General features: G+C 39.4%; 1 protein-coding gene across 2 annotated transcripts in view; it reads right to left on the minus strand.

Annotated features, from left to right (window-relative positions):
- Window positions 1-2,287: 2,287 nt before the first annotated feature.
- The window catches only part of GSK3B (glycogen synthase kinase 3 beta), a 201,100-nt gene continuing 189,087 nt past the window's right edge, over window positions 2,288-14,300 (minus strand). For both annotated transcript variants that reach the window (XM_060010715.1, XM_060010717.1), the window contains one exon: window positions 2,288-7,866. In XM_060010715.1, coding sequence (XP_059866698.1) covers window positions 7,799-7,866 — 68 coding nt within the window. In that variant the 3' untranslated portion in view covers window positions 2,288-7,798. The remainder of the gene's footprint in view (window positions 7,867-14,300) is intronic.

Below are 14,300 nucleotides of genomic sequence, written 5' to 3' on the forward strand. Positions count from 1 at the left end.
TTACATAGGGCATCACACACCTAAGAACCAGGCTTAGCAAATATGATCCTGTGGTTAACGTCAAATCAAGGCAAGAGGACTTCAATAATTGACTTATGGCTAGATTTAAGCCTTTTTTGGCCTTTCTTTCTGGGGGAAAAAAAGAAATGTGGGTGGTGAAATAGAGATATTATATATTTGTATATATTTCTAAATTTTTATTTTACTATTGCCCTTTACATATCTGAAGACTGTTGGTGTGAGAACATAAAAATGCATGTTATTTGAGCTTCCCTGGTGGCGCAGTGGTTAAAAATCTGCCTGCCAATGCAGGGGACACGGGTTCGAGCCCTGGTCTGGGAAGATCCCACATGCCGTGGAGTGACTAAGCCTGTGTGCCACAATTACTGAGCCCGTGTGCTGCAACTACTGAAGCCTGTGCGCCTAGAGCCCGTGCTCCGCAACAAGAGAAGCCACCGCAATGAGAAGCCCGCGCACCACAGCAAAGAGTAGCCCCCCCGCTTGCTGCAACTAGAGAAAGCCCGTGCACAGCAACGAAGACCCAACGGAGCCAAAAATAAATAAATAAATAAATTTATTTTGAAAAAATGCATTATTTAACTTGGTTTGCTCATAATTATTCTATATAAAAATTTAAAATGAATGATTTAAAATGTAGTAATTAATTTTAAATGGTTAATATTTTGATGCAAATGAAGCTACAAGTTAACTGAATTTTAAGAAACAGATACTGGCTTAGCTTTTACCATTTTACAGGAAGGCCAAACTTGGAGAACATAAATCATTGAGACTATAAATCAAAGGAAACAAACATATTCTCTGCCATCCCTCCAGCCTCTTCTGCATCAAGGGGACACAGAACGCACTCATTTTTAGAAAAGAAACTGAGGGGAAAGGAGCTCCTCTTTCCAAACACAATGAATGCAGATTTTGCCCCCAGCAATTGTGTCTAATTATACTCACTTGGAAATATAAATGTCATTTAACTGTATTCATATATACATCTCTTCTTTCCCACTGAAATAATTTTGAGTGTGCTATTCACTCAAGAGCCTGAAATGGTTGTTAAACGTAGACTACGATAAGGTGAGAGCAAGGTGAGATTAAGGTGGGATGTAGAGTAAACTCGCATCTCCCAGTATTGATTGTAAAAACACCTGGGCAGTTTCACAAACATTGAATTGATATGTACATATGAATTACATATATTATAAAAACTAAGTGCAGTCCAAGCGCAGTTAAGATACAATGTTAGATGCACCAGAGAGCTCACACTGGATACTTCCTTTCAGCAGCTTTGTGCATCTCGTTTTTAGGGCTAGGAGCCAGATTCAACTTTCCTACTCTCAAACATTTGAATTTCCCTATACTCCCTTCCCTGAGCCCTTGAGCAGTTGAACCAAATGTCAGTTTCTAGGCATCCCTGTGGCCCCCATTCTTTTCCTAGGTCTTGCTTCAGTCAGGTGAGGATGGAGTCAGTCTCCAAAGCTCAGGAGAAAAGCCCCTTACTGCTTACCTTCTGGCTGCCCTGTTAGAGCCCTCTGCCACCAGTCTCTACCTGGCCCGGACTTTAAGGATCGTTAAAGCCTTGACATCAACAACTCTTGTGGGAAGGCCCAGGGTGTCCTCTCCTTTCTGGAGAAAAGAGGATGTAAAGAGAAACATACATTGAATGGACCATCCCTTCCCAGCTTCTGACAACTTGTGGGCCTCATCATGCCATCTTCTACAACTGTTTTAGTTTTCCCCTTAACTGCAGCTCTCCTAGACCTGAAGGTGCTAGTGGGTGGGCGAAGTATTTTTGCACCTGAGAGAGGGGTGACAGCCCCATCACTTTTGTTCCCTTCCTTTCACAGACTTCTCCATGAAGGGGAGCTGCAACCTGAGCGCTCCCTTTCCTAACTACACTTCTAGAGCACCTTCTCAACTGGCATCCAGCCTCACCGCTCTCCTGAGACATGATCCCGAAGGACTGGTTCGTCACAACATTTTGGAAGACCTTAGAAATGAACGACGCAGTCTTTCAGGAGTTTTTAAGTTAAAAAGATATCTTGTTCAATCCCAATTCAAATATGGCAGGAAATAAGATAGTAGTATATCCCAAACAAACGCACTTCAATGCCATCAGGAGACCCATCCCACAAGTGACATCTTGCATATTTGTGCTGATCCCCACCCTTCCCCCCAAATCCCCGCAACTGGTAAACATGTTAAACTAGTTTACAAATATTAGCTAAGCACACCACCACAATAAGAAGTAAATAAAGAGGACCAGACTTTATCCAATATAAATTTGTTTTTATTGAAGCAGCAGTCACATGACTTTATATCTAGCCTTTAGATTAGGCCTGACAGAGTGAGCCAGCCCTAAAAAAAAATGATGTTTCTTTTTGCACTAAGAGACATAACATGTTTACATACATCATCCAGTATTGGAAATGAGCAGACTCAAACACGTGTTGGTTACCTGGGAGGTACAGCCCCACTGTTTGTGGTGTTCATATAATTCACAGATACTCCCAAAGACCATTACTAATGGGATGAAAGTTAAAAGAAAATACAGCTACACCAAACCATGAACACAGTAATCAGACAGCAGCTTATACACATTTTAAAAATTCATCCCTTTCAGGGATGTATTCTTTCTTTTCAAAGCAGTGTCTGCAAAACTTCCTCTACATCAAAGCCAAAGGTTTCCAAGATGGAAGCTGCACCTGTTGGGGCTATACAATGGAATAAGATCATTTGAAAGAAGAACTAGTGTTCACATCTTGATTTTTATAACAAAGATTCATGTTTCTCTAATTGGAGGAACGAAGTGGTGATGTGACTACATATTGCAGTGGCAGAATAGGTAGGGTGAAGAAAAGAAGGTTGGGTACTGAAATAAAGACCACACACTTGTGAATTTTAATTTCATTTCCAGGCTAACCTACTTTTTATTTAATGCAAATTACAGTACCAGTTAACTATTTCCAAACCAAGTCACATAGAACGAAATGTATTTACAAGGGAATGGGGAAAGGGAAAAAAAACATTGAGCATACTTTTCACAAAAAAGTTTATATTTAAAATGAAAAAAAAAAATCAGTCACAGAGGCATTCAAGTAGTAATAATGTTATACAGATTTTGCTTTTCCTTTATATCAAGACAGATTTGCACAAGTGTTTGCAATAGTTTGTATACAACCCACAGTCCTTTATATATATATATATATAATAAATTTTGTTTTTTAGATTTGATTTTAAGATGGAAGTGGTCACGCTAATTGGTATGTGTACAGGCCCAAGTGATCCATCGGCAACACATTTATGAATGCAAATTTTACAGGCAAGCACATTTTCATACATCTATCTGTATCTGCCTGTAGACAGATATAGTAAGAAAAAAACTTAAAAATTAACACAAGGAAGTCTACTTTGTCAAGCTAACCCCTTATGTACTGGTTGTCATTTTGCTTTTATTGCAGAGGTGCAAAACGGAGCAACAAACTTGAATAAAATGTCATAACCCTTGTGAAAATAATCCAAACCCCAGGGATTACTTTCAAAGCCTCTCAAACATAGACCTTAGTCTGGGACTCTACTCTGCTTCTAGTTGCTTCTCTTACTTTCAGTGGCTCAGGTTTCTATTAGAAAAGACAGATTTTATTGTAAAGCATGCTTAGTTTATTTTTCTGTATAGGGGAGAAAGTGTTCGACTCTGTGATTAGATGATCACTAACATGAACAAGAAGAATCAGATACAATTTTGGTTTAAAACAAAGAAAAATCCCCAAACTTCTGGGAATCTGGCACTGGCCAAACTTCCTTTGGAAGATTCCAAAGTTAAATCCCTTAAAAGGGAAAGGGAAAAAGAAATGAAATGCCAGTGTCTTTATATCCACAGGGATAGAGAATACAATAGTCCTCTCAGAAACCTTTGCATTGGTGCAGACAAGATGACTGGTTAGGCAGGCTTTGTTAAAACACAAATCAAAAATACGTGTCTAAAAATTAAGAGGACTTAAAAAAAAAAGGACACAGCACGTTGCTGGAAAGAAGGTGCAGTCTTCTGCCTTGCTGGAATGAACACGTGATATTTCAAAAATAGCAACCTTTGGTTTGGTAAAGTTTTTTTTATTCTACTCAAGACATATGGAGTACTTGGAGGCAAAACAAATTTGATTTTTTTTCTTTCGAAAAAGGCCTTCATGATGTGCACACAGTAAGAATTAAACTGATTTTTTTCAAAGATAAATTAAAATGACATTTCATTGAACAGGGGTAGAGGTGGCAGGAGGGAGGAAAGTTCCCTTGCGAAAACAACAGTCCTCATCATGCGGGAGGCAATTGTGCAGCAGCCACTAGGAATTGCACCACAGCATTTTAGACCACTCATGTATCAAAACTGATACATTAAGAAACTTTGATTCATAAATCTAATTCTCTCTCTATTTCTTTCTCTCATTTGGGAGGGAAGTAGACAAGGAGGAGAGAGAGAGAGAGGGTGGAAGTCTCCCGGAATCTGCTGTTTGTAAGACCCATGGTTAGGGTTTGGGGACAGAGACGAGCAAAATCTAATCTATTCAATATCCTCCAGCTCTAGGGCTCCCTGGCACTACACTAAGTCCCTGGATGGACCGAGTGAAATGAAACTGGTCACTGCAACTGAGGAGGAAACAGATGTTCAGAACCAAATCAAAGGCAGGGCTTAAATGAAATGAGATTATGAACATGGTTTCCTCTTTCCACTCCTGAGCATGGTATCACTGAAATTAACTGTGGAAGGGGCAAAGATAATGTGTTATGAGTGAGCTATTATTTCAAAGGGAAAGGGGCGGGACAGGGAGACATGGATAGAGAAACCAATTAAAACTTCCAAAATGAAAAACAAAAAAACAAACACATGGAAGCGAAGGCACTCCAAACTATATAGATACACTATACATTGCTAGAGTTATTGTTACAATAATACAGGCCGGTACCTACTGTACAGAGTTAAAACTATATGGCTTTAAAAAGCTCGTCTACAATTTGTCTGATTATTAAACAGAATCACTGCCCTGAACAGTAACTTTTTGCTCATTAATAACAGTTCCTGGGTCCACATATTTACATACAAAACAATAAAACTTAAATTTAAAAACATTGAAAGAAAATATAATGTACAAGCTTGAATTTGGTGAGGAGCTTTTTATTATTATTATTATTATTTACAAAAAGATATTCAGAGACCTGGATCTCACTTGTATAAAAGAGTTCTGTGATCCCGCCATGATCCTTGAGAAAGAAAAATCATGCACCTCAGCCCTCACACACACACACACACACACACACACACACACACACACACAATAAAATAAGAGAAAAGCATCTGACTTTTCTCTCTTCTTCTCTTACCCCATTTGTGGGGGGAAAGTGTTTCCTAAAACAAGCACAGATTTTTATGGACTCTAGCAAGTATACCAAGTCCAGAGTAGTGTCTGTGTCCAAATGTTTGGCTGGGCAGTTTGGTCTGAAAGTAGGTCCATTCCTTTGTCACAGACCTGCTGTCCAGCTTCTTTATAAATCTTTTCTGAAAATGGTCTATCAAAGCCATTCCCTTTAGGAATTATGCTGCCAAATACTTTGATTCAGACTTCTTTCAAATCTTAATTTGCTCTCGGAAGCTCATGATGCAAAGTAAAATTCAATTTGATTTGGTTTGACTGAGTGTGTTTCCCTTCTCATGAACTCTGATATAACCAGAGGCTTGAGAAACGCTTCTGTGGCTTAAGAGCTTAGCCAGACAGTGAGTGAAAACTAAGATGGCTCACCGTTGTCTCTCTGGGTACTGGTTCATGTCAGCAGGCAGTACGACTCTCTTGGAGAGTCACACACACTTTGTTAAGAAGCAGGACAGGGTGCCGGGACCTGCATGAGGGCTGCCGAGACACTCTACTTCCAAATCACCTGGAGGGCGAGACCCCTAACATGTCCTAAGGTGGCAACAAGGAGGGTGAAGGGAGGTTACACACAATCTGGGGCTCAGCTCTGCAGCCCTACAGTTATCAGCTAACCTTGGAAGGTGTATGGGGAAGGAAGGAAGGTAGGCGGGAAAGGCGGCCATCACTCAAGTGATCTTTAAATGTAAAGTACAACTGATTGTGCCTTAAAGATTCATTAGGTCAAGTAATGGCCCATAAGCACCAAGGTGACTAAGGTTCATTTTAGAGTATATAAGGCCCGCATAGATGTCAACCTTAAACATATAAACCAAACTAGTTGTGAAAACCTATTTCCTCACTGCCAACATAATCCTTCAATTCTCCTTGCTTTCCAAGGAATATTGCTTTTTCTTCAAAAACAGAGACTGATTCTTACACTGTTCACTGATTATACAAAGAATAACAGAAACAAAAATTCTTAACTGGGTTTGGGGGGAAACATTCTTCTCATGCTTCAACCAGTCAATTTTGATACTGTGGACAAAAACAAACAAACAAACAAACAAAAAACCCAAAACTAAAGGCAGTATTGAATCTATGTATATAACATATATACACACATTTATATAATCAGCTTTCCTATAAAGTCAGCAGGTACAAGTGACTGTTTATATCATTTTGACGTGTAGTTTTTAATATTCCTACCATCTAAAATTATAATGGTCTATCTCACATGCATCAATAAATAAAATTTAAAAAGCATGAGGTTAAAAAGGCTGAAATTAAATACAGATTCTAGATTTGGATTTAAAATCAGAACTATATGCAGAATGTGGCACTTTCTGCAAGCTCATTTTGCAATTAAAAAATATGAAAAATAAGCCAGTAGACTGTTACAGTTCACATTATTTAACTGTGATGTCCTCTCAAGTGTATCTTTCCAAGGGAAGCAACTTCAGAAAAAATCTGGACAAATTCATCCAGTGGTGAGACCTGCCCCTGGCCTGTCCCCTTCCTCCAGGTTCATTAGCTTTTGACCTCTGCAGTAAGAGGGGCCAGCTCAGCACCCTTTTTAGTCTCCTCCTAGGTCACTAGATTAAAACTGTACTAAGATTTATAGAGAACCTTTGGTCAGGCAAACAAAGATCCACACACAGAGCACACACGCTCCTCCTTTGACAGCTTCCTACGTAAGTTTCTTCACCACTAGCACTGATTAAGAGCAAAATAAAACCTTGACAAATCAATTAAGAATTTTCCCCTTATAGATTCAAACTTTATTGACCTCCAGGGTTACAAATGACACACATTTCCTTTTTTGTCTGCCACACCTGCCATCAACATGCCAAAGGCATGTCTTCAAGTACCCGAGGATATGGATTAATTTTACAAGTGACATTTAAGTCCCCATTGAGTTACACCTGCTAAGCTCCCAACCAATTTCAAGCTGTGCACTATACCCAAGTCTTACACTTGACTTTAAAAGAAAACAAAGTTCAAAACAACTTCCGCACAGAACAAAGTTTTCTTCTTTTGTGGAAGGGGCATGAGGCAGGAGTCCTGTTTTTAAAGTATACAACAGCAGACTTTTGATAAAAAAAAGATTGTCGTGGGAGAGAGACTGTGTGTTCTAGTGCCCCGCTTTCCCCTCCCCACGACCCCTCCCAACCCCTGGGTCTCCCTCAAAGTGAGAATACAATGAAATTGGTTTGTATTTATAGATATTTTACAAGGTTAAATAAGAACAACAATAATAATAAAAAAATTGAACACTAAAATGAACAGGTTTTTTTTCTCTTTTTAATTTTCTTTCCAAATGTGACCAGTGTTGCTGAGTGACACTCAAGTAACTGGTGGTTTTTCCTGTGCAGCTGGCTGCTCGGGACTGTTCAGGTGGAGTTGGAAGCTGATGCGGAAGCGGCGTTATTGGTCTGTCCACGGTCTCCAGCATTAGCATCTGCAAATCAAAAGCCCCAAGAGAGAGCATGAACAATGCTGTAACACCCCAGAGAGAAAAGTACGTGGCCTCAACTGCAGGCTGAGAGCTATATCTGGAACGTTGCTTTGAATATGGCCAATACTACGAAATCTGAATTTTCTTCTGCTTAGAGTTAAGTATGTGCGTTGGCCAGGTCTTGGTACAGAGAAGACGGTATCTTTGAGTAAGTTACAGACTCAGGGAGCCAGAGACCATTTCTGTCAAAGCTCTTGCCACAGCTGGGATTAGCAGAGCATGAATACTCAGCTGGACTCTAGCTCACTTGAAAATAAGTGAACAGTGTACAGCTGTGAAAACTTGCTAAAAATTCTGAATGGTGTTACACTATGCCATCTGCTTGAGTGGGTGAATGAGTGGGGCAGTGAAAGTAATATGGGTCAGTGGTGATGGGAGAAGCACCAAGCATAAATCAAACTCAGCTGCTTGCTTTCTAGGTACAGTCCCCCTTCGTTATTCATACAAATGGAAGACACAACCAGCAAAAAGGAAATTTCAGCCATTGTAGTACCAATTCCCTTATTCAATTCAATAAAGCATCTTATAGTCAAATGTCTTAGCACTTGAGCTTACTTTACCTAATCCTTTAAAAATACATATAACTTTACAACTAACTTGAACCCCTGCCCCCCCCACTCACACTTTTTAAGGTCCATTATTATTTCACAGCCTCCATTAACATTTACACAGACATTTAACTGTGTCCAGACTGGCTCTCCATCTCCGGTAGGCAAGATACTACTGTTTCAGTGGCTTGTCAAGTGGCATCCCTGTCATCACACACGTGACTGGGAATATACTGCTAGGCAAATTTTCTCTCAAAAACTTCACACTAAGCCCTGAGCAAGAAGGGAGGTGGCTTGACTGAGATGGGCAACTTCCAAGAGCCATCGCCCTAGAAGTCCACCACCCTTGGCTATCAAGGCTAGGGACACCAAAAAACAGACTCAGAAGTTTTGTCTCTCTCTCAAGACTGCAGCTCTCCTGTATCCTATGTTGAGTAGAGTAAATGTTATGGTTGAAGGCAACATTTGGTCTTTGGATCTTTCTACTTTGAATTTTTTAATTGAGCAAGAAACAAAAGACCCCAAGGATACACAGCAACTGTAGCTTAAGGAACTCTTAAGGATTAGCTATTCAGTTTATCATTTTGATAGCCACTCTTTAAAAACTATACTTCCTTCCTAAATTCCCATTGTTCCTCAAAACAATCTACCCTTATATACATTTAACTCAGCCTTTGGGGAAAAAATGTTTATATCTCTTAATAAGAATGGTTGTGTTTAATTCATCTTACTTCCTTCAAAACATCTATAGCACTATTTTCATGAAAATAAGCACAGACATTATGACATCAGGATCCACACGTTAGTTTCATATTGCCCATGGCATGGCATCATGCTAACTTATCTGCATGGCACATGGACAGGTGGCAAGAGAGGGTATATGATATATAGCATATAACCTAGTCTCCAAAGGCAGGCAAACAGCCCTTCCCAATAATCAGTCAGTAATTGTACTAATACCTCATTCATTAACTCTTGGTTTTTCCTGGATATGCCCTACTTAGCAGGAGTTTTATTCTCAATGATCATCCAAATTCTGTGCATCAATAACCTAACATCAATTCCTATCCAGGCCACAGGTTCCTATAAGGCTTTCTCAGGAAAAATGTTCATTTTCATAATTTAGGGACAGGCTACATTAAAAACAACACTCCTGAGAAAGCCTGGAAGGCACAGAGATATTTCAGAATTATAATGCTCCTCACAAACCCATGCTTATTATTGCAGCATTTCTCATGTTTTGGATGACACTCAGAACCTGCATGATTATCATCAAACAGCACTTTCCTCTCATTTTCAACATGTGAAGATGACAGGTAAAACTGTCACATTCTGGTCTTCCTCAGGACTTAAGAGATCAGCACACATACCAGCAGTGTTAGCAGCTCTGGCTATAGCAGCCATTAGCTATTGGCAAACATTCACCAAGGCTCCTCTACATTGCCAGCCCATTACATTAATTTACTCTTTGGCAATATCTTATTTAGCTACTAATCTGCTATTGTCCTTTCAGCGGCTATTACCTATGAGCTTATGACATTCCCAAAACTAGTCTTCCCTTCCTTGGATAAATTCAAAGGCTGCTTGTATGATCATAATAAAAAGCATAAGTCTTTTAAGTGGGCATATAACCAGAAACAAAATCACGTTCTGAATAATAAAAAACATTCATATTCCTCAGGTTTGTAATTTAATGATCTCTTATTTTTCTTTGAATTATTTCCAAATCACCTAATGGTAAAATTTTAACAGCTAATTATTTTGATTACAATTATCCTTGATATCACAGGATAATATAGTCACAGCACTGGACTCATTCATCAAAAACAAACAAAAACCCTATGCCCTGTGCAATGAACTCTACTTAAAATCAAATTATACATGTCTTTCCTGAGAAAGGAGAGTTCTCCGCTTTTCAGAGGGAGACAAAGCACAGGGAGGAGAAAAGCAAAACAAACAAACGTGACTCTCCATAAACTCAATAGTAGCTCCAACGGACTGCCTGGTTTGCTAAATGAGCAAAACTATGTTTTTAAAGTTCTTCTTGGTACATGCTTATTTTGATCTCACTGTCAAGTCTGTAAATTTATTTTACAGAGTTGAATCTGAATATGGACCCTCTATAATAAAATGTTCATTAATTTAAAATTCTGATAAACTGTCACTAGACTTAGATGTTTACTGCAATTTCTGTAACTTTTCTTCTCAAGCATTTAAAACAGTAACTTTTTTTTGACATTCTTTTTTTCAAATATTCGTTTCCGTTACAGTTTATCAGACCGGATATTGAATACACTTCCCTGTGCTATATAGTAGGACCTTGTTGTTTATCCACTCTATATGTAATAGTTTGCATCTGCTAATCCCAAACTCCCAGTCCATCCCCCCCAACACCCCTCCCCATTGGTAACCACAAGTCTGTTCTCTATGTCTAAACAGTAACTCTTTAAAAGCAGCAAAGCTCATTTTGCCTCTCCTTCATTCCCTTCCCTTTACATATGTACTGGTAAAAGTGATGCAACCTGGCATTATGATTTAAACTAAGATCTTTTGATTATAAAGGATCCAACTATGAAGAGTCAAAGATTGACTATATAGTCTCTTGTTTTCAGTCTTGAGATGCTCTTCTGAAGTTCACAGTGATATATCTTCCTTAAATCTAATCCAATTTCACAAAGTTGTACAACTTAATAACTGTGTGATTTTGGAACAAGTTATTTAACCTCTCTACCCTCAATTTCCCCATCTGTAAAATGGTGATAATACCACCCATCTATGTAATAAGGCCTAAGAAGTGCTTAGTAATTGTCCAGTAAATGGAAAGGTAAAAGAGACACCTAGAAATACAGAGATGTATAGTTTAGTGTGACTGCAATAACCACCATCACCACCACAGTAAGTATCAGTGGTAGCAGCTGTTGACATCTGGGTGCTTACCAATGTGCTAGACATCATACTAAGTATGTTGCAAGCATGTCATTTAGCCTACAAAGCAAGAAACAGGTACAATTATTGCACCCATTTTGCAAATGGGAAAAAATGGATGCACAAAGCGATGAGATAATGTGTCTAAGGTCACAGAGCTAACAAGTGGAGAGCTGAGCACAGAGGGAACAGAGGAAGAATATGATTACCTTTATGCCTATAGGAAACAAGCAGAAAAGATTTCCTAGCAAAGGGAGAAGAGAGGACTTTCATTCAGGCCTAACCTCTACATAATCCAGTGTGATTTCCAGAAGTCTATTTCTATTAACTAAAGAGTTACTACATTAAAACAGGTGAATTTATAATATGAAGAATTAAGAGGATGGCTATTTTATTATCTAATTTTCAAACAGTCTCTATGGGGTATACAGAGATACAAGTGTTTTGGAAACAACTATAGAGCTGATATTTCACTGACTTCCAACATTCCTAGAAACCAATGCTCATTACCACCCCTCTGATACTGCTGCACAATAAACCAACTAACTAACAAACCAAACGAAGGATAGACTTGAGGGAGAAAGGAGAGAATAATCAGTTTTGGGGGAGGAAGGTATAAGACCATTCTTTTACATTGTGGTAGCCACCCTCGAAGATGACTTCAATGAGTCATGCACCTCTTGATGTCCATGCCCTCATGCAGTCCCCTCCCCCAGTAAATAGGGATGACCTGTGTAACCAACAGGATATTGCAGAAATAATGGTGCGTGACTTACAAAGTTAGGACGTAAAAGACACTGTGACTTCCACCTTCTCCTCCTTGGATTGCTTGGCCTAGGGGAAGCCAGCTGCCACAATGTGAGACACTCAAGTAGCACTACGGAAAGGTCCACGTGGTGAGGGACTGGGCCTTCTGCATACAGCCAGCTCAGAGTCACTAGCCACACGAATGAGCCATCATGGAAGTACAGCTTCCAGCCCCAGGCAACCAGCCTTCAGATGTCTGAAGCCCTGGCTGACATTTTGGCTACAACCTCATGAGAAATCCTGACCGAGAATTATACAGTTAGGCTGCTTCTGAATTTCTGACCCATGAAAACTGTGTGAGATACTAAATGTTTATTCTTTTTTTTTAATGTCTTTTTTGTCTTTTATTCGTTTTTAAAAATTTATTTATTTTTTTACTTTTGGGTCTTCGTAGCTGCATGCGGGCTTTCTCTAGTTGTGGCGAGCAGGGGCTACTCTTCGTTGCAGGCTTCTCACTGCAGTGGCTTCTCTTGTTGTGGAGCACGGGCTCTAGGTGCTCAGGCTTCAGTAGCTGTGGCTCGCGGGCTCTAGAGCACAGGCTCAGTAGTTGTGGCGCACGGGCTTAGTTGCTCCGTGGCATGTGGGATCTTCCTGGCCCAGGGCTTGAACCCGTGTCCCCGGCATTGGCAGGCGGATTCTTAACCACTGTGCCACCAGAGAAGCCCGAAATGTTTACTCTTAAGCTGCTAAATTTTGGGGTCTCTTGATACACAGCAATAGATAACTAATGCATACATATAGGTCAAATAACTTAAATGCCAGTTAGGGTCTGTGTTCACAAGCCCATGAACCAAGTCCCTCTACAAAATTAGGTATGCTCCTAATAAACTGTACAAGCAAGAAAGATTGCATCAGATGTTCAACTGTTTTTTCCCTAATGCTGAGAAGAGTCTATGGTTCTATGACTTTTGTATTGGATATGGCAAAGGGAATTTGTGCATGTACTGTATTGAGACCAATTTTACTCTGTGTGACTTCAGATGTAAAAATGACAAGTTGGGCAATCCCATAGTGAAACTAAGGGTGAAGCTCTAAGGTATTAGGTTCCCAACAGAGTCCACCAGGCTGCGATTTTTGTCCTAAATTTTTATGTACAAAATTCCATACCTGATACATATATTTTTCAGGAGAGGATTCACAGTTTTATTCTCAGATTCTCAAAGATCTGTAAGAGTTGCTACATAATCGAGTCATGGATTTGATGGGCAGCTGTCTCAATTCCGAGGAAACTGCATCATCTAGCTGCTCAGGCGGTAAACCAAAAGTTCTTACCTCGATTCTTCACTCCCCCACCCCCGCCAATGCATCAGCAAGTCCCGTCCATTCTCCCTCCAAATGTGTCTGATCAATGTGTAAATGGGGAGGGGAAGGAGAGTGAATGGACGGTCCCACATTTACAAACTGTCACCAAAAGGTTTAAATAGAAAAGCAGAAAACAAGGGAACAGGTCAGGAGGAAAGGACAGAGAATAAACAAAGGAGCTGGGGTTCCTAAGACTCTGCTCAGTATCCCAGAACTATGGGTCTATAAAAGTTAAAACCTTCTAATTGATACAAGTGTTCATTGTCTGGCTCAACAGCAATAATGGAAATGTTTTATCTGCACTCTCTAATAGGATGACTGCTAGCTACATATGGTTATTTAAATTTAATTGAAATTAAATAAAAATAAAAATGTAGTTCCTTATTTACCCTAAACACGTTTTCAGATTCTCAAAAGCTATAAAATCATTATTGGCATATTAGTAGAAGAGCGTATTTCAGATATATCAAATCCTTTTTGTGCTTTACATGTACTTTACAAGTATACTTGGGAACTTTAAGTATACTTTTATTTCCTTATTTCCTTTATTATGCTCTCCCAAGCCTATATTATGTATTTCTATTCGCCAGCTATCCTGCTTTTATAGCAAGTTAGAAATGTCTCATGACAGGTCAACTCCTCTAAAAGATAAAGTTTTGGAGGCCTGGGCCACGCTGTTTGTACTGTGTAGCTAACTCAGGATGTTGCTATTCAAGCTGTTCCAAGTGGAAATGCCTCTACTATAAAACTATGTCTCAGACATTCATGTTATTAACTGACACATGAACAAACAAC

The sequence above is a fragment of the Delphinus delphis genome, chromosome 4 (assembly GCF_949987515.2).
Source record: "Delphinus delphis chromosome 4, mDelDel1.2, whole genome shotgun sequence".
NCBI lineage: Eukaryota > Metazoa > Chordata > Mammalia > Artiodactyla > Delphinidae > Delphinus > Delphinus delphis.